General features: G+C 39.6%; 1 protein-coding gene across 4 annotated transcripts in view; it reads left to right on the forward strand.

Moving 5' to 3' along the window:
* sick (sickie) overlaps positions 1–25174 on the forward strand; it is a 192917-nt gene that overhangs the window by 98755 nt on the left and 68988 nt on the right. For all 4 annotated transcript variants that reach the window (XM_033328162.2, XM_033328160.2, XM_033328161.2 and 1 more), the window contains 2 exons: positions 22855–23011; positions 23269–24850. In XM_033328162.2, the coding sequence (XP_033184053.2) occupies positions 22855–23011; positions 23269–24850 (1739 nt within the window). The remainder of the gene's footprint in view (positions 1–22854; positions 23012–23268; positions 24851–25174) is intronic.

Genomic DNA, 25174 nt, shown 5'->3' on the forward strand with positions numbered 1-25174 from the left:
AGACCCTTAAATCTTTCTTTCTCTGTTTCATCTCCCTTGCTCGCGTTCGACCGAGTTAAAAATACTATACCTACTCGTGTAGTGCACCGGCTCAGCGCACAGGTTTTTGAAAATTGCCCCTCGATAACGCCGCTCTGGCCGAGGGGATGAAACGATGCCAGGTTCATGGCCAGGTTCTTTTTTTCAACAGAATCCTTTGTGATTGTTAAATGTGGTGATGAACCGAGAAGATTTAATTATCCTTCTAACTCGCTACGTCAAATATTCTTTTGTTACGACGTGCAAGAGAGTCTCGTAACTCGTGAAAGGGTTGGTCGTGATAAAAATCTGCAGTTGTCCTTGACGTTCGTGTCACGCTAGTTGCACCCACGCACATGAAAGCGTCTTTCACTTGTTAGATGTAACTTTATAGTCTGTTTACAATTAACTTTATAATCTACTCTGCTTTAAATTTAATGTCTCTGCGATTCGTTCTTTCTTAATGAAAAACTATTTAGTAGCAGCTGATCTTCGTTAAAATTGATGGGAAATTTCGAGACGATCTCGTACCGAGTAGTACAGATCTTTAAATTACATTTGCAAAGTCTTGCTCTGTGTTATCACTGCGTGCGTACGTACCGTACGGTGTCCCGGGAAGCACAAAACAACTTACTCGTTAGAAACAAAAAGGGCAAGAATCATTCGCTTCCTAAGCGAAGAGAGAAAGGAGAAAGATCGCAGACCCGAAGAAACTGTGCTAATTATAAGTACAAGCTTTTTCACAGTTTAGCGCTCGTTATTTATTCGTTTTGAGTCATTCTGTAAAACCAGGAACAGTTCGTATTCCTCTATCTCCATCTGTTGGTAACGGAAAACCGGAAAACATAATCAAAGTAAAAAGCTAAAAATACATCACTTAAATACATACTTAATGTCAGCAATTGCTGAAACGTCTCTGCTAAATATACAATTTTTATCTCGCGTGCAGTGTCTGTAAAAAAATTGACATGCTTCCTTATTTTCCAATGAAGCGTTTTTTTTTTATCACGTTCTGTACACTTCGTGTTCGTAGTATCAAATTTTTGTAGCCATACGAAGATACTGCTAAATGATACGAAATTTAATTCTACTTCGACCTAATTAACTAACTTATAAACGCTGTAATAAATACAACGATGGTGGGAATATTTTGTGTAGCCATTGTATAAATATACGAGGTAGTCTACCTAAGTTTATCACCTGGAATATCTCGTTTGTCTTTGATGATATTAAAAAATGTTTCAGGTACATGTTGAAATGAAATCACATATTTTTTAATACGTTGGTGGATGCAGCTCGACGTTCTCTATAAAAGCTTGTAGCTTGAAGATTTTGTAATATTTTTAATATTACGCTGCATTAAGTATATTACATTATATTACATATTATATTACATTTTTAATATTACAGGCGAGATATTCCCGGCGATAAAGTTAGGTGGACCGGTCTGTGTATATATATACATATATAAATTTGTACCTATACAACTTGCTAGACTACCTAGAGTGTCATGGGAGATACTATCCTAACTATCATGCTAACTATCCGGGTACTTACTACCTTCGTTGCCAGGGTTTATACGGTTCTTCCTACAACCGTGACGCTTATTTAATCACGCGCTGTACGCGCATATAGATGCATTACTTCCTTCAAGCTATCCTTTCACTTGGTCATTTTTGCACGTATGCAGCCTTACAGTAGATTATCGCGATTTTTCATAGAATATTACGAGGTTAATCGTTGCTTCTTGCGCGCTAAGGGTACACTTTTATCGTTAACAATAAGTCCATCTAAACAACTGTAATCGTTTACTGGCCACTGCATGGATCTTTTTGCACCATGCAGCAATTCGTCTCATGATTTCTTATCAATATGGAGGAGCACCGTTAATGTCGTCTATGCAAACAAAAGCATAGCGGTGCACTCGATATCGACTGTGCATTTCTATTATTTCTATTGTTGCTTTCATTAGATTATGCACGCAACATACGCTCCTCGTCAGCATATTTATAGTAATCTAGGTTACCATTGAATTCGTTTACTTCTAAGGGAATGTATAATTTATTTTAGTCTCTCATCGGATAAGCTCGTAATTGCATATATATCTCATTTTTATCAGAGCTCATTAAATAGCGTACAGAGCATAAAGGTAACCGCGTTTGACTTCTTTGATAAAAGACAAAGAAGCTAGGAGAAATAGAACAGAGCAGGAGACAGAAGATAGGAAACAGAAAGAGTATACGCGTAGACACCCTTAATTACTCAGATTTTACGTAAAAGTAACGATACTTGGATAGTCTTTTGATCACTTTCCTTGCGATATCGAGTCATGCTCGTGATACTTAACGAATACACATTGCATTTATAACAAAGTTTGGTTCCGACGCTAATTTCATTCTTCGCTCACGCTATTGATTAGAAAATATGCGTAGTTGTTCGATAGTTCGAATAACAAAATAATCAATGTTTTCCGTATCGAATAGAAGTTATATGTAATTATTAAATATTTGAACAAAACAATCAGTATTTCCTTTGTGACAGTATTTTTAATTACACCCTCATTGTACAGTAATTACTCTTACAGAATTACAGTTACATAGTTAAATGTTAGTTTGTTATTAAATTACTGGTTAGATAGTTCCCATTGATCCTCGAGGAAATTTAGTTTACGCACTGACCACACATCGTTAACCATTCGATAATGAAATACATCACTATCATAATTAACCGCATTGTTAACCTCGCAGCACTTGGCGCCTTCAATTTACTTCTACCTCGTTATCTGTACGCGGTTGCTCGTAAATCGCGTAATTCCATGTTCGTATTATCGCAAACGTCGAACGTATAGAACGTGGATTCAAGCACGTATGCAGTGAATAGACAGTAGAAGCACAATACGAGATGAAACCAACCATAATGTATTATACCAGGATCTCTATTAGAGAGAAGATAGACGGACGAGGCGGATGAAAAATGAAGTGGTATGTGTTGTAGGTTGAATAGCGCTAGCACCGCTGTTCCGGGCAAGTCTTTATTTCCCCGAACGTATCCCGAGAATGTGCTATGCTAAAAATTTGTTAGCAACCTTTTTCCATCTTCTGTTGGAACAACGTACAGCTTTTGTCGGTATATTTTATGTCCAGTCACTTAATCTTAAACAAATCCTGCTACGTTCTGTCGGTCATTTTCCACGCAATTATATTTTCCTAAGAATAAAAAATATCTTTACTATTTGAACAAAATATAGGAAACGTTTTATCGGTATGCGTGATTTCTTGTCTCAATCTGACGTTAAATATCTTCTTCGAACATTACAAACCGTTTTTATTTATCAAAATAAGAAGATGATTGAGAGAAATATAATAGTTCGAAGATTATTATTATCGAAATTATTATCAATGATACGGCAAATATTGAATTAAGCGCAGTTCGTTTAATAAAACCTCTTCGCGTTTACCGTTGCGAACCGGTACTTCGAATTTGACCGAAAAAACGTCGAATTATAACGCAGTGTGCAAATATTCCGACTACTCCACCTACGCTGTAATACATAATTTTGTTAGAAGGATATGTATAAATGACGTAATATAAAAATGATAATTGAGAAAATAATAATTTAGTAAATATATGGCAAGAATATTTTTTATTTTGACATTCACTATTTTTATCTGAATAAACGCGAAAATTTCTGGGTGGCGACGCGTGTACGAATCTTGCTGACGCGGGTTTCGCTCCCTTTGCTAACAGCCCCTGCAATAATCGGCACGTTGGCCTCCTGCGGGTCGTTTGTTATGCAAACAGACTCTTTCATTTTTTATCGAAGCGAAATCTTGACAAGGTATGTTCGATGAGCCCGTATCGTCGAATATCAATTGAAAAAAATAAAATCGCTTCGCTGAATCGATATGCGATTTTTAAAGTTTCGTTGGATCGTCAAATTCGATCGTCGCTTACGAATTCGTAATCTGGTCGTGCCAAAAAGAAATATCGTTCGAAAGGTTCAAGTCTACTTGTTAATTGTTACGTATAATAGAAAGCAAAAACGAACATATTTCAAATAGAATGATATTTATGTAAGTAAAATTAACCAATCACTTCTGATTCTTGAGAAATTATTCAAAATAATCATATAAGTAATATTTGGCTAACACTCAGGCGGATTGGTGCTCGCTGCCGCGTCAAAGAAGCAAAAAGCAAGGATACGAAAGTGTATGAAACGAGTTCGCGCCTCGTCGGCACGTCTACTCTCTTTGTTTCGACGAAAAGCTCGGAAGATCTCAGTGTCTTCTATGGTGTAGATTCGCCGCGACTTTTACCCTCGACAATTTCGAGCCCCCTGCTTTCGCGGCCCTTAACCTTTCCCATCCATCCCATCCCTGTACGAACACGTATCGCACGAAGTTGGTGCTCAGGTGCGTGGCCGAAGCTGGAGTGTCACCAAGAGGGAATACGAGCGACTTTCTAAAGACACAAACTGTATTGACAGCGCACCCGCTTTTCTCCTGGAAATACGTGCTCTCATTCGTAAAAAAATCCTATACATTATACGAGGAAAGCTGCGTGCGCGTTATAACGAGTGCTACCTTGATCGACAATACGCGCGTGCGCCAGTTTCACTTCGCGAATCCTATAATTGTGCAGTGCAGCATTCAGTTATTATATTAAATCTGACGTAAAGAAAGACTCGCAGTGGTTGATAATAAAAAAGAAAAGATAAAGAGGAATTAATACGAAGTAGTAACAATTTTTATATTAAAATTATACAAAATCTTCTAAAATAATACAACTTATTTCGTTCAACTTTTACGAGACTAACGAGACAACACATACGTTTTAAGGCAAATTTCAAAAAAATTGCTGCACAGTTAAATTTTTCTGGCGCCATTGAAACCTACCAAGTGCATAACTCTAAATTTGAAGATTACGATTAATTTATATTTTAAGTATACTATAGTCTGTATTATTATAACGTTGCGTGCATTGTTAAACAAACCTGGCTCGAATGGTTTAAAGGCACAATAAATTTTTATATCGACGGTTGAACAAATCTACGTGAACCAGCTATTCGCGACAGAAGAAAAGTATCGGTGAAACCTGGAAGCCAACCCTTGGCGAATAACGTTGACGTTGTATAGATTTTTCAGCGCATAGCAACACGCATCTTTCCACACGCCCGTTTCCTTTAATACGTGGCTCATATTCAGCCGTGTACCTACCGATACGTTTGTGTATAGATTTTACGCTTGCACGCGAACGACCGCGGTCTGTGTGCATTTGTGTAACACCGTCGCGATTCTCGCCGGTTCACCCCTCGAACCAGTGCGCAATCCCGCGTGCATTTATCGCATCCTCGAAAAGATGCGCCACGAATCAGGACTGTCGCAGAGGGTTCGAGGGCAAATGAAACGTCGGAAATAAAAATCAGTTTGACGTCGGGGCGGATCGCGTTGACACGCGAATTAACTAAACGCGAGTTCCTTACTTTGCGGCGTACAGGGTACCGGGATGATAGGGAAGCAAGCACAAGGCACAAACATTTTCTTTTAGCTCTTTGTTCGGATTCGAGAGACAAAAGGTGAGACGTGCACAATGTGTTACTTCTCTATACATTTGTATTCGTTGTCGGCACATCGTTAATAATTCGTCGTGAAGCATAAACGTTTGTCTTGCATTACTCTCGTGCATTTCGCACTGCACAGTTTAGTTTACTATTGAAATAAAATACGAATAGAGAAAGTAAAGGTATGAGACGAAGGAATTGAATTAGATCAGACTAAAATGATTAAACTGTGATATAAATTCGTGAATCGTAATATGAGCTCGTATCCATTGTCAGCACGTCGTTAATAATCTGACAAGAAGCGTAAACGTTTCTCTCGTATTAGTCCCGTGTATTTTTCATTGTACGGTTCAGTTTATTATTGAAATGAAACACGAGCAGAAAAAGTAGAGGTATAAAACGGATGAATTGAATTGGATTATAATATAAATTGATATTTTGTTTCAGTCGTGTTTGAGTTAACTGTTACGTTGAATTTGTGGCAAAGCTCGTTCGCCTAAACCATCAGTTATCGAATAGTGGCCTTTCTTCTAATACGAACGATGTTCCACGATGATGAATGCGCTGCTTGTACGGCTGTGTTTTTGTATTCACGGAATGGTTACAAAAGAATGTTCTCGCCCTCCAATAGACGGTTTTATTTTTTAATTTCACCCTTTGTAAAGTATGAATGGGACAGCTTTTCTTCTATTGCTGGCGAGTTGCGTTTTATTTGACAGCATAGAAAGAGGTTTCCAGCTTTTCGTTTTAAAAAATTACACATTTTCCATGAACAGGACAATTGACTCGGAGTTGATGTATTCGAATCGATAGTCAAAAATTTCGACGTACATAGGAATGACATTTTGATTCGCTTTTTAGCTCAACAATTTTCCGCTGTTTTTCCTGACGATTTCTGCGACGGTTAATTCGTAAAACTCGAAACTTGTCCAAACGCACTGAATGCAAAGCGCGCGTGCGAGTGTTCGATCAAACCAACACCTACAAACATCTAGGTGTCTAGCAAATACGTATGAATTTTTGTACAATACGACGCGAATCTCGCAGCCGTTTGAAGTTTAACATCGAATACGTCAGTGATAAAAATCAGTTCCTTTTCAGCGAAACCGAATATCGTCATAGTTTGGGATATGCGTCCTCTTTCACGTGAATGAAATCGTTTCAATTTTGTGTTTACGGTCGACGGTGTAGCCATATAGTTCTCGCGACACTGAACACGTGTTCCCTAAACTCCGACATCGGTAATGTTACTAGCGATGCCATCTCAAATTGAACTTATATTGATAATTTGTTAAACTACACGAGAGATCTCGTACCATTTAATAATCCATTTATCAGTGGAACGAGAAAAAATTCTATTTTCTATTGAAAATTAGTTTCGTATAATTTCGCGTAATAAAAATTTCGTACCGTGTTAAGTTATATTAAACTTCAGCCACTGATAAAACTACAAAGGCGAACATCAAAAAGCTTCAATCTCGTGGCTTTCTTTCATCCGCCAAGAAATCATTCCTGCCACAGAATATTTGCAACATTTTTTCGTGCTACTAAATTTTCATAACCACGGCGTTTGCCAATAGGAAAGCTTGGTTCACAAGCTGCGACGTGAACGCGTACGTATATACGGAGCACGTACACAGGTCGTCCAGGATGGCTACGACGAAACGGATGAAAAGGTAGACACATAGAGAAAATACTGCAGGGCGAGGGCCAGAACTCTTTGAACCCTCTCTCTGTATTTTCCTGTAGCGTTCTTTCTCTTGCTTCTTCCATGTTGTCGTTTGCACGGCCTTTCGCTCTCTCTCTCTTTCTTGCTTTTTTCTGCCAGTGCTCCTCTGGTAGCTCTCGAGCGTCTACGGTTTTACTGGTTATACCAGGAGCCAACGACGCCGTCGTGCTGCATTTCCATTATCGAATTCCTCGCAGTCGTTCGTCGCCCACGGTCGTTTATGGTCGCGCGAGAGGGTGACATGTTCTGCGTAAGATTTATCCGCGAACGAAGTCACGAGGAAAGCTGTGCTTGTCATCGAACCGACCTCCAAGGTAGGACTTATTCCGCTGCATCTTTTATTTTGTCCAGCCCTCTTTCACCGATGCTTCCCATTTATTTCGATTACGCTTCCCTCTTTGTCCTTTGTTTACGTCTTATCTCACCGATGAACGCGTTAACCCTGCGAATGCTTTTGTCCGCACGAGTCTTTTCTTTTATTTCCTCCGACGTGCGCTCTGTCAAAGAGAAATTTAGATTAGCGAGTGCTACCGATATTCATCCTGTGTATGACTTTCTTTCATCTCGCTAGTTTTTACAAGAGTGACAAAATATAGCGCGTTTTTTGTGAATAGTCACATACGCAACTTCGTTTATTTGTTTATTTATTTTTTTTTTTTTTACGATTTTTTCTCTGTTGCTTCTCGAGTTGCGTCGCACGTGGAATATATACCTATTCGACGAACAATTGCCATTTGGTTCGCGCGTTCCCAATGCGTAGGATGTTTCGAGTGAAAAATGTGTTTGCATTCCTGACCATGTTCCACGATTTTATTTTCCTGGAAAAAAGGGTGCTGCCGCTGCACCGTTGAACGAGAAAAGATAGAAACTGGCGCCAAGGTTTATTTCTCTTGGTTGTCACGGTCGTTGTTGTGATTTTCTTCTTTCACGTTCTATTCTCGATCGCTATCTTCTGAACTACAAATATTCTGCTGTTCTTTTTCTTCTTTCTTTCTCCTTTTTTATGTCTATTCTATCTTGTACAGAGTAGGTCTACGCCTCGATTTTCCTACCACGTATTTCTCTTTATTTGCTCTTGCAAGTTTGTAGATTTTCAAATAACAAGTGCTTTCGCGTTCTCATCTTCTAGTGCGTATTATTTCACGCATAGAACATCGGTAATTTTGTGACAGCTAAAAAAACTCTGTGGTTGTTTAAACAAATACTCCTTCTTACCTTCAATCTGGCATTCCACGTGGAAATCTGTGTCCGATATCCTTTGCTCTTCTTGAATTCACCACTGTCGTGCTCCGTACTCAAATAGTCAACCAACCACTTGTAGATTCAATAGGCGAAATAAGGTGACTGTTTCGCAACGTTACGTGTACTTTCCTTTTACGAATTTTTACTCGCTTTTATTCCTTACTGCTCTATGCTTATACATTTTTCTTACGTTTAGTATTTACAAACCTCCCTTACAATTATAAAATTACCTACACGTTTCCGTAATTAACGTTACATCTTAACCATATTTTTAATGAATTCATTATGAATTAAAAGTCGTTGCATTTTGCTTTCGTCCACGTAAGGTAAACTCCTCCATGCTTCCCAACAACGTCCAATTAATTAACATTTAATTAGATCTGTCATCGCATAAGAGTAACATTAGATTTCGCTGTTCTCGCTAAAACGCTTAAATCGAAAAGATCGTAGAAACAAAAGAGAGCAACCGAGATGGACGAAGTTGTAAAACTGGGTCAGTATCGTGGGACGAATGATCGAACTTTGAAAAGACGCGTGAACCTCCACTTGAGCGGCGTTCATTGGTATTTCATCCGTATCGCATTGCACTTCTCTATTCTTACCTGTGCCCACGTGCGAACGCACGTAACCGCGCGTGTCGTGTACGCGTCAAGACGTTCTGAAAAGGACACGCAGTCGACACGTGTATCTGACAGAGAAGAGAGGGGTTGATCGTTGAAAAGCAGGAGATTCCAGGAGGGTAGCTCAAAGAGAGAGGGAGAGAGAGAGAGGTGGGCGAGCAAAGGGAGGACAAATAAGGGAATCTAGGAAAAAAGGGAGAGATTGCAATTTGCTGAACTTCACTGTGAAACGAGACAGCTGAGTGACGGCGAGGCTCGTCGTGCTTGGGAAAAAAAATCGCTGGCTGTGTTACGTCACTCCACCGATGAAAGTACATTCTTTTTCCTTTTCCTATCTGTCTTTTTTATTCTTTTCTTTTTTATTTTTTGTTTCACCACGCGTGATACGATTTTCGACGTTGTTTTATTAACGCTGAATCGAGTGGTGCACCGATAGAATTTGAATAATTCGCTGGAAATTACGAGGCGACCAGGGAGCGAGGAGTTGAGGAAACGATCGATAGCAGGCCAATCCTGTTTATCGCTCCATTTATAATTCAGCCTTTAATTAGCAGCTAAAGCAGAGAATTTCACTTGTTATTTTTACCAACAATTCTTGCACCTGCCGCTATGTGCACCGCAAATATTCGAAAAACGAAGCGGAGAGTGTTGCGAAATGTGGAAACGGCGCCCGACGTCTAAACTGCGATACAACTACGTTTCTTTTTAATTTAGAACGTTTAGATCAACTTTATTAATACAGAACTTCTTCGTCGATCCCTTTTATTTTATTCGATGAATTCATCTTGGCCTTTTTCTTCGATCTGCTGCTATCCTTCGGCAATTTCAAGAGGCTCGATTTGTTCGTAGTTCTCTTCAATCCTGCCATTCTAACTCGTTTCTTTCTGCATTCTTCGTACACGTCTCTTTCCGATCAGTGAACTTCCTTTCTTCCAAGTTGAAGCGTCGCTGCGATGAAAATAAAACTTGAAATAAAGAAGGTTTCTCAAAGGATGGGATATATATTTTCCGTTTCCTTCTTCTTTTTCATTTTTCTTTCTTTCTTTTTTTCTTTTTTACGAACCCAACGATGTATCCTGGACATTCATTTCTGATTTCAATGCGATCCTTCGTTCCTCGTGCTTCCTTTCAATTCACCTCGGCAAAGACCGGATATTCCTTTTCTCCAACTTATCGATTCTCGAGTTTTTCAAGTGAGAAATAGACGATAATGATCCACGTCCTCCGTTGCTGACCGACAGAATGGGGCTGCCGATTCGTTTGCTAAATTTATTTGCAAGTCAATGTTAGAATCCCACGGGATTTCTGTGATCCTCGATACCGACATAAATGTTGAATAAATAACTTGTACTCTACAGATATTTCATAAAACTATCTCTTACTTATACAGATGGAAGTTGAAAGGATAGCAGTTATTAAGATATCGATTGTTGTCAGAAGATATCTTCTGTCACTGTACGTTGCACAAGTTCTTGATTAAAGGGAAACTCGGTTAATATTCGTATTGTCCATTAAAATATCGAACATTAATCTATCAAACACAAATGTACGAAATCTTTACGTATCGATTAGAATTTCATGTCCCGCGCAATCTCGAAATCTTAATTCCACTGCTCTCGGTATCTTGTTTAATTAAATTTCGCTTCTCAGTGATTAAATTCATTGACGATATTCCTTCGAGAAAGAGAATATTTATTCAGGATAACGAGGTATTATATCCCGATGGTGTGAGTAAAGACCGCCGCTAAGCTTTGATCCGGATTTTTCGATTTCCGCCCTCATCCGTGCGTTTCCTCGAGCTTCTATTATTCCTGCACGTTGGTGAATTTGAGGGAGCGTAGAAGACAGGCTTGAAAATCCACAGAACGATATTTCCGATATGGTTAGTAGTCAGGATACTCTCCCCTAACCGTATAATCTGCACCTAAGCAACGATGCAAGGGATGGTACAGGCCTTTTTCACCATCCTTCGCTATCGAGTGTACACGCACGCCAGCCTTCTTTATGCGCATTTTTCTGCCCGTATTTCTACGCATATTTATGCAGCATGCGATCCACCGCATATAAACGAGGTGCAAAGTCTGAATTTTATATAAAATTGCGGATACGTATACATAAAAATTTCACATTGACGCTTCGCTATACTTCTCGTGAAGGATAGCTTTTTTTTTAAATCCTGCCATACCGTTCTGAATACGTGTAAGTTTCCTGATAATTTATATTTTACATTATATTTTCAATATATTTCTTTAGAAATTAGCGTTTAAAGTTTGTAAAAGCGTTACGCATCGATGCGTCGTATGAAGAAAGGAAAAATTGTAATAATTGGAACTTTGGATAATTCTTACGTGATTCGTCTATGGTTTGTAACAAACGATCCAGTGGCCAAGTGTATTCGTGCAGCATGCAACTTGTCAATTCGCGGACAAAAGAGCGTACACTTTTCGTAGAGTAGTTCCATTTATTTACACCGCGGGTACCAACAGCTGCTAGCGACGTTAACTCCATCTTGTTTCCTTCGGAGCTTTCCCCTACCCTTCATCGTCACTCTAGTGAAAGGCGATCAGTTGGTGGAAATAAAAAATTAGGGGATGTTTCTTCGTCTGGATATTGGATCTTCGTCCGTGATTTCTGACGTGGAATTCAAGGGTGAAAATCAATTTAAACCTCGGGAACGCGTTACACAACTGGTTCTTCTCTCTTCGAATCTTGTTATATCCTCAGGAACATACGTGCATCGATGTACGATATAATTCGAATGTTTAACAGTTTACTCACAGAAGTGTTTAAAAGACGGAAGAATCCTTCTCGAAGCAAGACAATGAAATTTAATAAGCAGCGATTAAATCCCAGATCAAGACTGCTATTGTGCGGTCACCTCTCGCTGAAAATTAAGATAAGAGAACAATGAATAAGGATGAAGTCTGAACGAAAAAAGATTGGTGCAAAGGAAGCGAAATTAAATTGGAAGATGGAGGGAAAAGGGAGAGGTAACGAGAGAGAAGAGCAGTAAGAGCTAACAAAAAGTAATGCAAGGCATGGTAGGGGCTTCCCAATAGCAAAATAATAGGAAATGGAAAGAAAACATAACGGTTCACGAAAATGATGTGACAAGATGAAAAACGATAATGATCGCGACGCAAAGATATTATAATGGAAGTTGCAGACGTGCGCGTGCGAATACGATACTTTAAATTCCGTTTTCCGCTCCGGGCAAAGTGCAAACGCGCGGTACACAGCCACATTTACAACTCATAATCAGAAATTGAATGAACAAAACTTCTGTTACGCCGGAAGTAGGTATATTACAACGCTCTCCTCGGGCTAAAATGAATTTTAATTTACCACTTCTATGGTAGCTTGTTCGTGGTTCGCGTGCTGCAGGCTAAATTGAGAAATAAAGACGCGAGAAAAATTTAATTTCGTTATTATATGCAAGGTCGGACGTGTAAAAAGAATTGCCAGATCTAGGAACAAGACTTGAAATTAGAGAAAATCACGGACTATTACGCGGTAGTTTATATTAATTGCTATACTTATTATTCATTTATGCGCGTTTAATTATACGTATTTGTATTTAATGCCGACCTTATTTTCTGCGGTAGCAGTAATTTAATGAACATTTCTTTTTTTTTACAAAGATATTTATCGTCCATTCGCGTGTCTGGAACCTGATCAGAGAATTATACACGAAAATATCTACTAATCCCATAATCAATTTGTATCGGAAATATCTATCGTAATTTCTGTAACGTGCGAAAAATTAGATTTCGTGCATGCATGAATAGAACCATACCCTCTGTCCATCGGTTTCTCACAGTGGCATGAAGTATCACGTCCACGATGAGATCCAACCCAAACCGGAAAGCAACATCATTTATATGCGCAATTTTTCATGCGCGAGATAGGTTCGAGCGACGAAGCAGAAAGGAATGCGCGGATTAATGGGATTCAATTTTTAAAGCGAATCTCCTTTTTGCACCTGTTCAATCGATCGCTGAGTTTAATGCACGGCCGATGTTATATCACCACTTACACGGTTGAATTGATTTTCGAACACGGTTCGATCGCACGCAAACGTATACCTACAGTTGCGTATCTGACTTATGGGAAAATTAGACGATGCGAATGTATATCGTGTCGGTCAGTAAATTTAGGAAACTTTGCTAAAATTTATCAGTTTCGAGAATACTTGAGTTCTTGTCAAATCAGAAAAATACGTTAGGTGTGCAGAGAACACCGAATTAAAGACTCTTGACTTGACCAATACAGTAACTAAACTAACATAAGATTTAGAATTCTTACGACGATACATGAATCGTTTTAGATATATTTCCTATTTTAAAATCTATTCTTAGAATTTAATCTTAAAGCTAAGATAAATAATCTGTGGAAGACACAGTGTTTATGTTGAAATAATATTAGGTGATATTTATTAAACAGAATTACAGAACCAAATGTATTTAAAATATAAGTGAGTGATATGGTATAATTAACAAAGTGTGCAGATGAAGAACTTATGGATTGTTGACAGTTGGCCAGTTACTCTCAGACTGACTGTACGTAGTGACACATGGTCCCTTAAAAGATTTTGAACCCCACTCTCTATACAGTAGTGAGTATGACCTGTGTAAGTGTCCTGTTCAAATGCCTGTGTAGATGTCTGTATAAGATCAATATCGTTGTATCCCAACATCTATTATATAGACAATACGTATTAATCAATAGGTAAATAATTATATCCAAAATCCACAATGAAACAACTTCCTCCTTTTTTTTTTTAATTTTACATTTACAATACAATTTTACAACGTCACATGGTCATTTTAATCCACAGTGAAAGGGTTAGAAACGGGTATCCTTCGACTGGAACTGCATGAAATAGGACGAGTTTCACCTAACGTCTACAATACTAGAATATAAAATCGTAGATTGCCAGGAACACTATAGATGATAGTATGCATGTATCACGAACGTGAAAGTAGAAAGTCTTATATCCTTTGAAAAATATGCTTAAACATCGTTCATCTCGAACGTCTATTAAATTTCAAAATTACCATGTTTAACAATGCGATAGCGCCAGTAACAGATTTCGTAGCTCGATTTGGTCGACGAAGACAATTATGCGGCCATCTAATCGAATTCTAGAGACCTTGCTACAAAGTCTGAATTATCATGACACGTACGTTATTAACGATAAAGTATCCTCTATTAAAATATGAAATACGACACGATAAGAACGCCATTCAGCTATATGGATTTTATCACATTGGACATGATATTTTTGTAACATCACACCCTCTACGATTCCCCATCGAATTAAGAGACTAGATCGCAAGACACGATAGACTTGCTGCAAATGGATTTGGCGGTGAATAGAAAATACTCGATTCACGATGTGCTCCAGCGTTGTCAGAATGCAATTTCGTTGCGATGCCCACAAGGGAATTGAAAATATAATATGCGTCGGATATCGTCGCTGGTGATCTTGTTGCGGAGCAACCCCCTAAAAGGGGGTCGCGACCACAAGAATCATCCAGATTCATCTGCAAATATTCAATTTGTTGAAAAACAGATCGGAAACGTTGATTCTTCGTAATGTTTTTTCATATCAACATTTTCATAACACATCGTTGATATAGTAGGATATAATGTGATACCGTAATATAATATAACGATATAATATCGCGATTTTTATTCGGTGTGCCGCAAGAATTTTGTAAAAATTGCGATACCTGGCTACTAGCGTGGAGCACTGACCTTTCTCCATAAATTGTCGAATAAAAACAATGATCGAATACAATGTATTTTTAATGCGTCACACAGAATTTTGATAATGAGCTTATACGTGTCATATATAAAATGGAAAAAAGTTAAAAATCGTTAACATAATATAATATGATAGAATTTCATTATGTTGGAGAAAAGAAAAAAAAATACATAGAAAAGAGACCAAAACTCACGATGGTCTTATGAGTCAACTACCTCCTGACAATATTCAGGTCTTAAGCTGATCCCACAGGACCGTGACAGAAGAGGCTCCGCTTTGTTGAACTCATCCCCGACTCTAATTCGTATCGACGACCGCACGTGCGTGAATTCCCCGAAGGAGAAAAAAACACGTGCGCGAAATCGGTGAAGCCGATAGCAAAATTGAAACGAGAGGAAACTCCTATCGTTTGTATCACCAAGGAAGGCGTTTACGAGGTTCGAGCCAATCCTATTATCATCTTCAACTTCCTCCATTTCCTTAAAATCCCTCGATCGCCTCGTAATTTCATTAACAGTTACTCTTTAACGAAAAGATTCGAAGAATTAAAATTTAATTCAATAAGTTAATTAAAAAATTAAATTAAAAATTAGAATTTAACTCTGCTACGATTCTCCAATTGTCATATTTCCATCTCTTGCCCCAACTTTAGCAAAGAAATAGAATTTATGATGTTTCAAGAGGTTGTTTAAAAATAAAATTGAAACAAGAAATCATACACGCGTGCAACTTGTCAGGAGATATAACGGTTTATATAATTGGAGTTCGTATAATAGAATCTCACCAATTCTTCTCATGAACAATTATTTCTCACGTAACAAGAATTCGTTTTCAGGCGAGTGAATTCAAGCAGCTAAAGTTCAATTGGTCGAGCATCGAGTAAAATTTTGCTCGAATAAACCGTCGCAATAAGACCTTTCCCTCCAAACTACAAATATTTTTTAATAGTTAGAAAAGTATAATTGGATCGATAATGACCGAAAGAACGTAGCAGGATTACGTTGGAAACATCGTGAATCCTCTCTATCAACTTGTCGTTCCTCTGTGGATCAGAGATGTCAATAGACAACGAAGTGCAACGAGAAAGAAATTGATGACTGCGCTTTCGAGCAACCGTAATACGATCGACTGACACATGCGACTAATTACAATCTAATCTTCTAATTGAGATTCGAGCTGCAGCACTGGAACCCTCGCGCATTCGCTCACCGTTATCCATACCAACCGCACAAAAGCTCAGAAATAGCAGATGAGAGGCGTCGCGTCGCGTCGAAACAGACGTCAGAAGAGGCGTTAGAACGAGAAGAAGCTTCGTGCTCGATTCGACGGTTAGTCGATAATAGAGTTTTCCGTGGAAAAGGGTCGGTTAGTCATCTCGAAGATGGTCGATGGTGCGGTTCTCGTAGAAGCTGAACGAAAATTCTAAGGGCTCTAATCCCCATCTTAGACTCACACGGGGTGGCCTGACCGTAATTCGACTCCTTAACTAATCATTTTAGCTCTCCTTTGCCCAACGTTTTTCCCTCCCGTTCGCTTCAAAGGCCGCCTTTGACCTCGCGTTTCTGCTTACAAGCAGATAAACTTTTATTTCTCTGTCGCGAGGATAACGGATTGATTAAAACTTCTCTGCCGATCAAAGCGTTCGTTAGGTAGATTGGTTTGAAAAATACTCCACGGTCGTTCATGAGCAAATGTTGTTAACGATCGTGATAACCACTAAACGTACTCGTTTAATTTGATGTTCGTATAATTTTACCGAGTTATCGATCTTCGTATTTTGTTGAGTCTACGTTATCCCGAAATTTCAACTGTAGGTAGATGAATTACGTTTTTGGTATAGACGCAGAAACATTCGCGATGTAATAACGCATTGTCCTGTGAAAGAATCGCGTCAATAATCTTTCAAACAGTTCACGATTCCTAGACTTACGAAGGTTGATCATTTCTATTCTTTAAATGACCGTACGTATTCGTAATATTATTGCTCTTAAAGGCTTTCACCTTGTGCACTTAAGCGTGTAATCATAGAATGAATCGTAGTGCTTTATCTTAAGCGTAACTCGATATAACGGAGGTGGGAACAGAAAACAGAAACCGATATTTCCAACTATAACATACGTGGGAGTAAGTCGTCTCATATGGCAATCTAAGAACGTTTACACTCGGTTTGTCTCGCAGCGATGGAAAACGCCTTTGTTAGCCGTTACTTTTTCTCTATTTGCTGTGTACGATATCACGCAATAATCGTATCATTTTCGTTTGTTCTTGGAAATTTTTTATCAAATATATTCGATAAATTGTTACGTTATCAAATTATGCGAACGGAGCAGAATCAAATAAATAGTATCGATGACATTCCCCGAACTTTTAATCTTAGCGTTAACGTAACGACGTTCTTTCTTTACCGTATGACGATGTTATTGAAATTTTTTAATTCCCTGTCAACAACTATACGTACGTACGTATAACTTCGTAGCAGGCTTAACTCTTCACGCAAGAAATGAAAGGATTCGAATTCGTTACGTTGTATTTGTTTTAGACCTGACTGTCTAATTACGTATAATAATTTGATGAAGAGCTAAGTGCATGTTCGACGAGCGTGGAGAAATCGTTTTGCCGCTAATCTTCGCTGATCTTCCGTTCCCGGCAAATCCTCCGGTGTGCCAATGGAGTTCCGTACACATATCGCATGCACCGCACGCTTCTCAGTGACTCTCAACTGGCGCTAACTCTCCTTTAATTGAACTGCGCGTTTAGCTATCGTAAGAATGACGCATAACTGTCGATAGTCGGTAAGAAAGGAACAATAACCTAGAAGATATCTGTTCATCGCATCCGAGTCCTTCCCGAACGAGCTTAGATCCCGAAACGATCAATATTAGAAAAATACGAAAGATCAATTAGAAATTGGCGTACCAATCGAGTTAATCGAGTGAAAACTACGTGATAAATAAAGCGGTAATTCATCAAACAAGCCGTCGCAGTTCGATTCGATGGCAGACCACGAACATATTCTACAAACCCAGTGATTGTTCCTCTCATCGGGCGCGCATTATCGAGCTTTCTGAGAAAATAAGTAATCTGCGTGTTTATGGTTACATCTGTTCAGTAGAAAGTATCGAAAGTGGAAAGAAGAAGGAAACGAGAGGCAAGAGATAAAAAGAGAGAAGTCAGTGTCTCTCAGAGAGTCACCACTGAAGTTAATCGCTTTGGCCTGTCAATCGTACATTCACACGATTACATACGCATGCATACGCATGGGTCGCTCGAGGCACACGCTCGCACACACAAATATGCAACACACACACAAACACACATACAGAGAACACGCTCGTACACCACGTAGACTCGATGCAATGCCCTTATGAGTTCGTACACCGTTAAAGACGCACTAATGCAACCGCTGCTCGTTGCTCCCTCGTGCATCGATGCACTCTCGCCACGAAGCGTACCAGCGAAACAAAAGGAGGGAGGAGAGCGTAGAGTGGAACAGTATGGAGCTGTACCGCATTCGCATGAAATGCAAGTGCGAGTTTACGTTAGAACGAGAACACGGGAGGACGCATCGCCCATAATCGGTCGATCGCACGAAATTCGGTTAAAAGTGTAACCGCCGCCACCGTAAAAACGTCGTGAGAGCCCCTGTGCACGTGACATTTGACTCGTGATTCTTGATTTACGATGGCAGTTTAGTGCGAGTTCGGTAAGCTATTTGATCGTTCTATCAAACTGTGCGATATCGAGAAATCTTTCTTCTCTTTGTCTGATTTTTTACGGCGTTTTGTCCAGCGTCACGATTGTTAAAGATTCGCCGCGTTTATTTTGCACGTTTTCTAACCGAGAAACGCGAAATAGACAGCGTGTCTCTGTAAATAAGAAAATGTTTATCTACTCGGGGAAAAACAATTTTTTAGTAGGTCTCCGCCGCGAGTATATTTAAAGTGGGATGAGAGGTAAAATTAGAACAACGTGAAGTTTGAAGCACTGTGCTTGGAGGAAATACAAGAACGAGTTCGCACGCGTTCGCTGCCATGAGAGCGCAACAAGTCTTGCCTAGCACGCACGTTGCGGAATTTCGCAGCCCTTTGCATCCCAGGTTCCTCCCATTCTATTGTCCCTGGATGCCATGCTCCTTAATTTCAACTTCTTACTCTTTCGACTGTCGTATATTATTATATATATCTTCAGTATTGTCTAAACTCGTAAAATAATTTAGAAACGCGTAAAGTCTGAAAAACATCAGCGATAATTTCGCATGGTTTCCGGTTAAATATTCGTCTACATAGAAGCACGTAATGTACAGGCTGAGCATATTTATGCCAATTCAAGCCTTTGATAACGGTGAAATACGAAATATACTTTACTCCTTAAATATTATAACAAATACGTACTTTACCTTGCACGCCGTGTATACACGTTTCTTCATATTACGCAAATATACATTCTCTGCATTTTTGCATGTTTCTCATAAATGCACGGACAACCGCAGCCTGGTAATAAAATACTAACCTGCAATATTCAACATCTATCCTTCAAAACGCTGGTACATGGAATACATAATACACGAGCATGATTGAAAAACACCTGGCGCTTTGGATAGAGTAGGGATAAAGAGAAAAAAGAGTACTGGCATGGGAGAGCATGATAGTGCAGGTGGTTTCTATGTCCTGGTATATCCTGGTCAATATTTGAGAATTCGGGGCGCGCGAATGTCGTTAATATCTTGCAGGATCGATCGGTCGTGCTCCGACTTCCGATGAATCATTTTCATGACAGGCAACCTCTAATGCCTGGTCACGTTTTAACTTCTCTATCTCGTCTCTTCCCCTGCCTCTTCTTTGTCAGCGATGCCTCGATTCGCTGATAATAAAAAAATCGAATTTATTACGACACCCCGTGACTGAAGCTTTTCGTAAGGCGCTAAGAGTTCCGGCTGAGATACAAATCTCCGTACTCTTACAATAGCCAATTGATTTATAGTTTACTCGGTATTATCATTTAATTGACGATGACTCGCCGAAGTAGTCGAATGGATATATTATGTACGTTGTATGAAATTGTTTAAAATTCCATTGGTACCATTACGCAATTATAATTATATACATTCGTAATTATAGTTTGAAACGAAGCTGAAAACGTGTATAGAAATTGGAAGATATTTAGTGGAATCACGCATTTTGCCAAAATTCTAAATTATTAATTATACCAGTAAGCCTAGATACGTTTAGCGAGGCCATCTCTAACACAAATCGTGCAACACTAATCTTCATGTAGCTTACGATCAAAATGTAGATTGAATATGGGTGTTGTCGTGCACGAACAGTACGTAAGTGCTACATATAGAAAAAGTGAAAGAGACAAGGACAAGTAAGCTGTGCTAATTTTATGTAAGCGACGTAACTACGTTGCCTTAAAAAGCGAAGCGCGACTAAGACGATTATCTCTTAACAGTAAAATCCAAGCATGCAATGTACCCATCATACGAAATTTGAAATAAAATGAAACCTCTGCCTTGACATTTCTCCACTTTATTTCGTCCTGTTTGAGATCAACGTATACAATCGTTGGAATCCTAAATCCCGTTTTAATTGCGCTCTTTCCTTTTGTTTGGCTCCATGCGTATTTAAATTCCAATGGCAACACAACGAAAGAATGCGATTCACCAATTCGCCGGCACGCATGGTATCCGATTATGAATGCGACTACGCATGGTCGCGCTCGTTATACGATGGCTGATCGATAGAGGGTTAAACTAATAACGACGCCCCTCGCAAATAGCCTTGCAACATCGTAAGATTTCTTCATTCTCAGCCACGAACCGTTTATCTCGTATCCAGTTGATTTGTGTCGCGTACGTAGTTTGACAATTGAGCTGATCGACCGGCCGGAATTAGGCTCTGTTATTACGGCGAATCAGTGTCAGCACCGGTGCCAATGAAGAACGATCGCGGTTGTCGAGATTACCGTAACGAGTACCGATCGAACGTGTGACCGGCGCGCTCGAATTAACTTAAGTAAATAGAAGAATTGATTTAAGCCACACGATCCTTAATGTGATTCATCGCGAGGAAACTACGTTGTCCGAGTTTGTTACACGCGTAACGTGGACGCGAGTTCTCAGAGCTTGCAGCAAATTAAACGTACGACCATTCTAAATTATAAATTGAGCTCGATTGAATCCGCGCGTTGGCTCTTTAGTTACGTAAACATGCTCTTCTCGGATACTTGGAAAATACATCAAATTAAACGGTTTGCGAAACTAATTTCAAACACGTGTTATCGCTGAGAATGGAATGTGAAATTATCGCGCGAAAGTAATAAATCACGAAGGCCTGGATAAGTTAGAAAGTTGATATTTTGAGTGATGCGAATACCAGAATACCATAATCGAAGATAATAAGAAAATAGATAGTAATTCGATGGAATGACGATAAGAATTTCAAAAAGGAAATAAGTAGCAATTAAATTAAATAAGCTAACTTGCAGATATAACTAAGTAATAATCTAATTGATTTGTTCGACCAATCCGAGTTAACGATTCCAAAGTTCTGAGTTACGAGCAAATAATTAATTGCTTCGTGGTTATTCTCCTGTGCTGAATTTAATTATCATACATGCGATGTTGAATTATTTAGTATCGTCGTTCGTCTAACCGAACGAGTTGCTCTGGCTTATATTAATAAGTCACTCGGTCTTTCTGCTAATTACGGGTGTGCAACAATAGAATGACACGAGTAATAAATTACATAACTTCTGCCAGCTGGCAGTAGCGTGGATCAGGATAACGCAGCTGTTTCATGATCTAGATTAAAATTTATCAGGGATCTTCATTGCGACAATTTAGGTACACTGTAAAGTGTATCGCGTAATTTTCTATTTGCAGTAATCGGTCGTCTATCCAATTCTTTTTCAAAAATAGCCTTGGATAATTCATCCGTATATATATTTCCTAATTTCTCCTTTCATACCAACTAATTAATTAGTTTTTTTTATTGAGAATTATTCTCCGAAATAAATACGACAAAACCTCTGTTATCTGAACGTATCTTTTTTAAAGTCACGCGTAGAAGAAAAATGTGTTTTAATCCATAAATTTCTACAACGGAACGACTATAATATTATCTCTGTATCACATGGCAGAAAGTATCTTTCCGTATTGCGATACACAAGGCTGAAAAACAGCTACTATTATTTTAACTTAATCTTTCGTATGTAGCGGTTTTAATGTCCTTTGTGTCCGTCGAATGATATAACTACTATGTTTTCATGCAAGATGATCTATTAATTCGACGTGTTATAACTTTGTCCCATGATAACGTAAATTACTTGGTGGAAACAATGTCTGCGATTACAGTAGTGACAGATTGAGCAACGAGCAGTAGCGGATTAATCTCCTTGCATGGTAAATGCACGCTGTCACGTGTATGTACCATAGCAGGCCTGCGGTTTATTTTGTCTACAAACAGCGTATACTTCCCAGACACAGCTACGGAGTCGAGGTCTGGTACAGTATTGCGACTGTGCTCGGTTAATGAGCCAACCGATCGTCGTTTTATTGAGACGCGGCCAATGACAGTGTGAATACTGTTAGAAAAAGACCAGACGAATTATAAGCGTTTATCGTCGATCGTTTAATTAAATGTTACGAGTGCACTTAGTGCGGATATTTTCTCGAATATCGAAAATTTTATCATTATTGGGATTCGGAGTAGCTGATGGTTCTTCGTCTATTGTGAACGTGATCCTTCATCTCCTTTTTTTCAGAGTATTTACTACGACTATTATATCCGCTATTTCACTGCATCGATGCTCGCTCAACTCGATTGTTGGTTAAAGATGATATCTTTTCATGTTTTAAAGCAAACAGCGATATTCCAAGGAACGATTAAACAGGATCAATGATTTTCTGTTTCAGGTGGTTTAAAACATGGAAACGGTGGCATAGGCAGTGCAAGCAGTTCGAGAAGCACAAGTCCGAGTCAGCAACAGTCACCTCAAAGCGGACTCTCTTTCATTCCTCAGCCCAGAAATCAGAATTCTACGAATAGACAACCTGCAGCTACTACCCCAAGGTAAATATCAATTTTTCCTAACGATACAGCATACATTGGCTGCTATATATATACTTTTATCCTTCATTTTCTCAATTTCTTTTCATCATATCTTTCTTCGCAGTAACACAATTGTTAAACTGTCTATCATTTGTTATCGAGCCTAGTGTAGACTCGATAATGTTTTCCTATCGTTGCGTCGTTCATATTATTTGCTATTTCTCACAATCGGAATAATGGCATCGAAGAACTAATCATCGAACATTAAATCGTTTCAGCCCTCGAACGTCTACGGTGGGCAAACCCAGCGGCGTAAGGACTGCTCAACAATCGCCATACGCCACCACGGGAGCTCCCACCCAGCAAAACAAGAACTCCGTCTTAGACAAATTCAAACTCTTCAACAACAAAGAGAAGAATCAAGATCGAGGTAAAGCTTCGTCCGGTGTGTCGAAACGTACATCCAGTTCTTCCGGCTTTTCCTCGGCGAGATCGGAACACTCCGATAGCTCGACGTCGCTGTGCGATCAGAGCAAGTTGCAAGTGGAATCGCCCAAGAGTCGTGCGCTGAAATCGAAGCTGCAATCGACCAAGCCGGCGAAACAGGCGAGCCCGAAGACAGTGAGAAAAGAGCAGAGCAAAGCTCAAAGTAAAATAGCACGGACGAAGGGTGCACCTGATAAATTGGTCGGCTATAATCCGCCCCTGGAAGATGTCAAGCCGACCAGTAAAATCGGTGGCGTGGGGGCCAAACCGGCCGTGGACAAAAAGTCCTCGAATCTCCACGATCTGCTGAAGCAACAGCCTAGCAGTCAACTGCAGAAACCGAATCCTTCCGTATTGATGCCTCCTAAGCAAATCGCTCCGCAAGACGCGAAGAACTTTGGCAGCTTGAAGAACGAATCGTCGAAACAGTCGCCCAGACCCAAGATGGAGCTGCCAGCCAAGATACCCGACACGAAAGTTCATCTGCAAAACATGAAGGTTCCACCGAACGGATTGAACAAGGACGTTCTAGCGCAGAAAGTATTATTGAGCAATACGAATGGAATGATCAAGCAGACTGAGCACGAAGAAATCGTCATCACCAACGAGAATAGTTCTACGATCGATCACACGTTGTCTATGAACCAAGCGAATTTGTGCGACCAAAAGTCGACGGTCGAGAAGCAAAAGGAGATCGGTGAGAACGTACTGACGAATAATCAAGCGGCACCCGTGGAAAATAGCAATCCATCGAAGCAACAAAATACGAGCCTGCCCGTGAAAGCTCGAATTCCAAACGAAGTACACGAGACAGAAAGGATAAATGGAAAGCAAACACCGCCCGTTTCTCCTCGTAACAGCCCGGAAACACCGATGGATGTAAAAATGGCAAGCATTCAAGAGAACCCGGCAGCTGCTGCAACAACTCACGTTAACGTTCCTCCTCACGGGCAAGTTTCGAACGCGCTAAATTTTGGAGCGAATAAGCAGCCACCGGTTCTTAATAGTCCACTGCAAGGTTCAACCTTGGGTGCTTCCGGGAGCCCAGGTTCCAGCATTCCGAAGCCCACGGCCTTGGTGAAAGGCACTTCGAAACCACCGAAGGAAAACAACATGCCAGGCGCACCGACGCCCACAAAATTAAAGGCAGACGCTTTGCATCGTAAGCTCGATCCGAACACGGTTGCAATGGTGTCACCAATGCCAAGTATCTCGGACCTGATGTCCGAGAGCTCTCATAGTAATTCTAATAGTACTGGTCAGAGTAATTCCAGCGACAGCAGCGTTATTTATAGGCCCAGCAGCGAAAGTGGCAGCGAAATCAAAACCATACCTAACAGGAAAATTGACACAACCTTCGAACAAATGGAGAAGGTCAGTAACACTGTCGATACGTCGATACGTATTCCTCGGACGAACGATGTATTTAACTTCGGTAAAATATTACTTGACGCTTTTATAGTAGGCGATAGGCGGCAAGTATTTAACTGTCAGCGATTTTAGACGATTGCAAGGACTCGTCTTTGCTGTAATAGTGTACAATTCGCACAAAAATTATTGCGGAATAAAACAAGCGTTATCAAGGAAAAAATAGAGATACGTCAGAAAAATGTTGTATGTTTAAAAGAAAATTTAATAAATTTCAAAGAGAACACAACAGAATTCCGCAGAAAGAATAAGAGATCTTTAAACGAAAAG

Source organism: Bombus vancouverensis, chromosome 3, assembly GCF_051014615.1.
Source record: "Bombus vancouverensis nearcticus chromosome 3, iyBomVanc1_principal, whole genome shotgun sequence".
Lineage (NCBI taxonomy): Eukaryota > Metazoa > Arthropoda > Insecta > Hymenoptera > Apidae > Bombus > Bombus vancouverensis.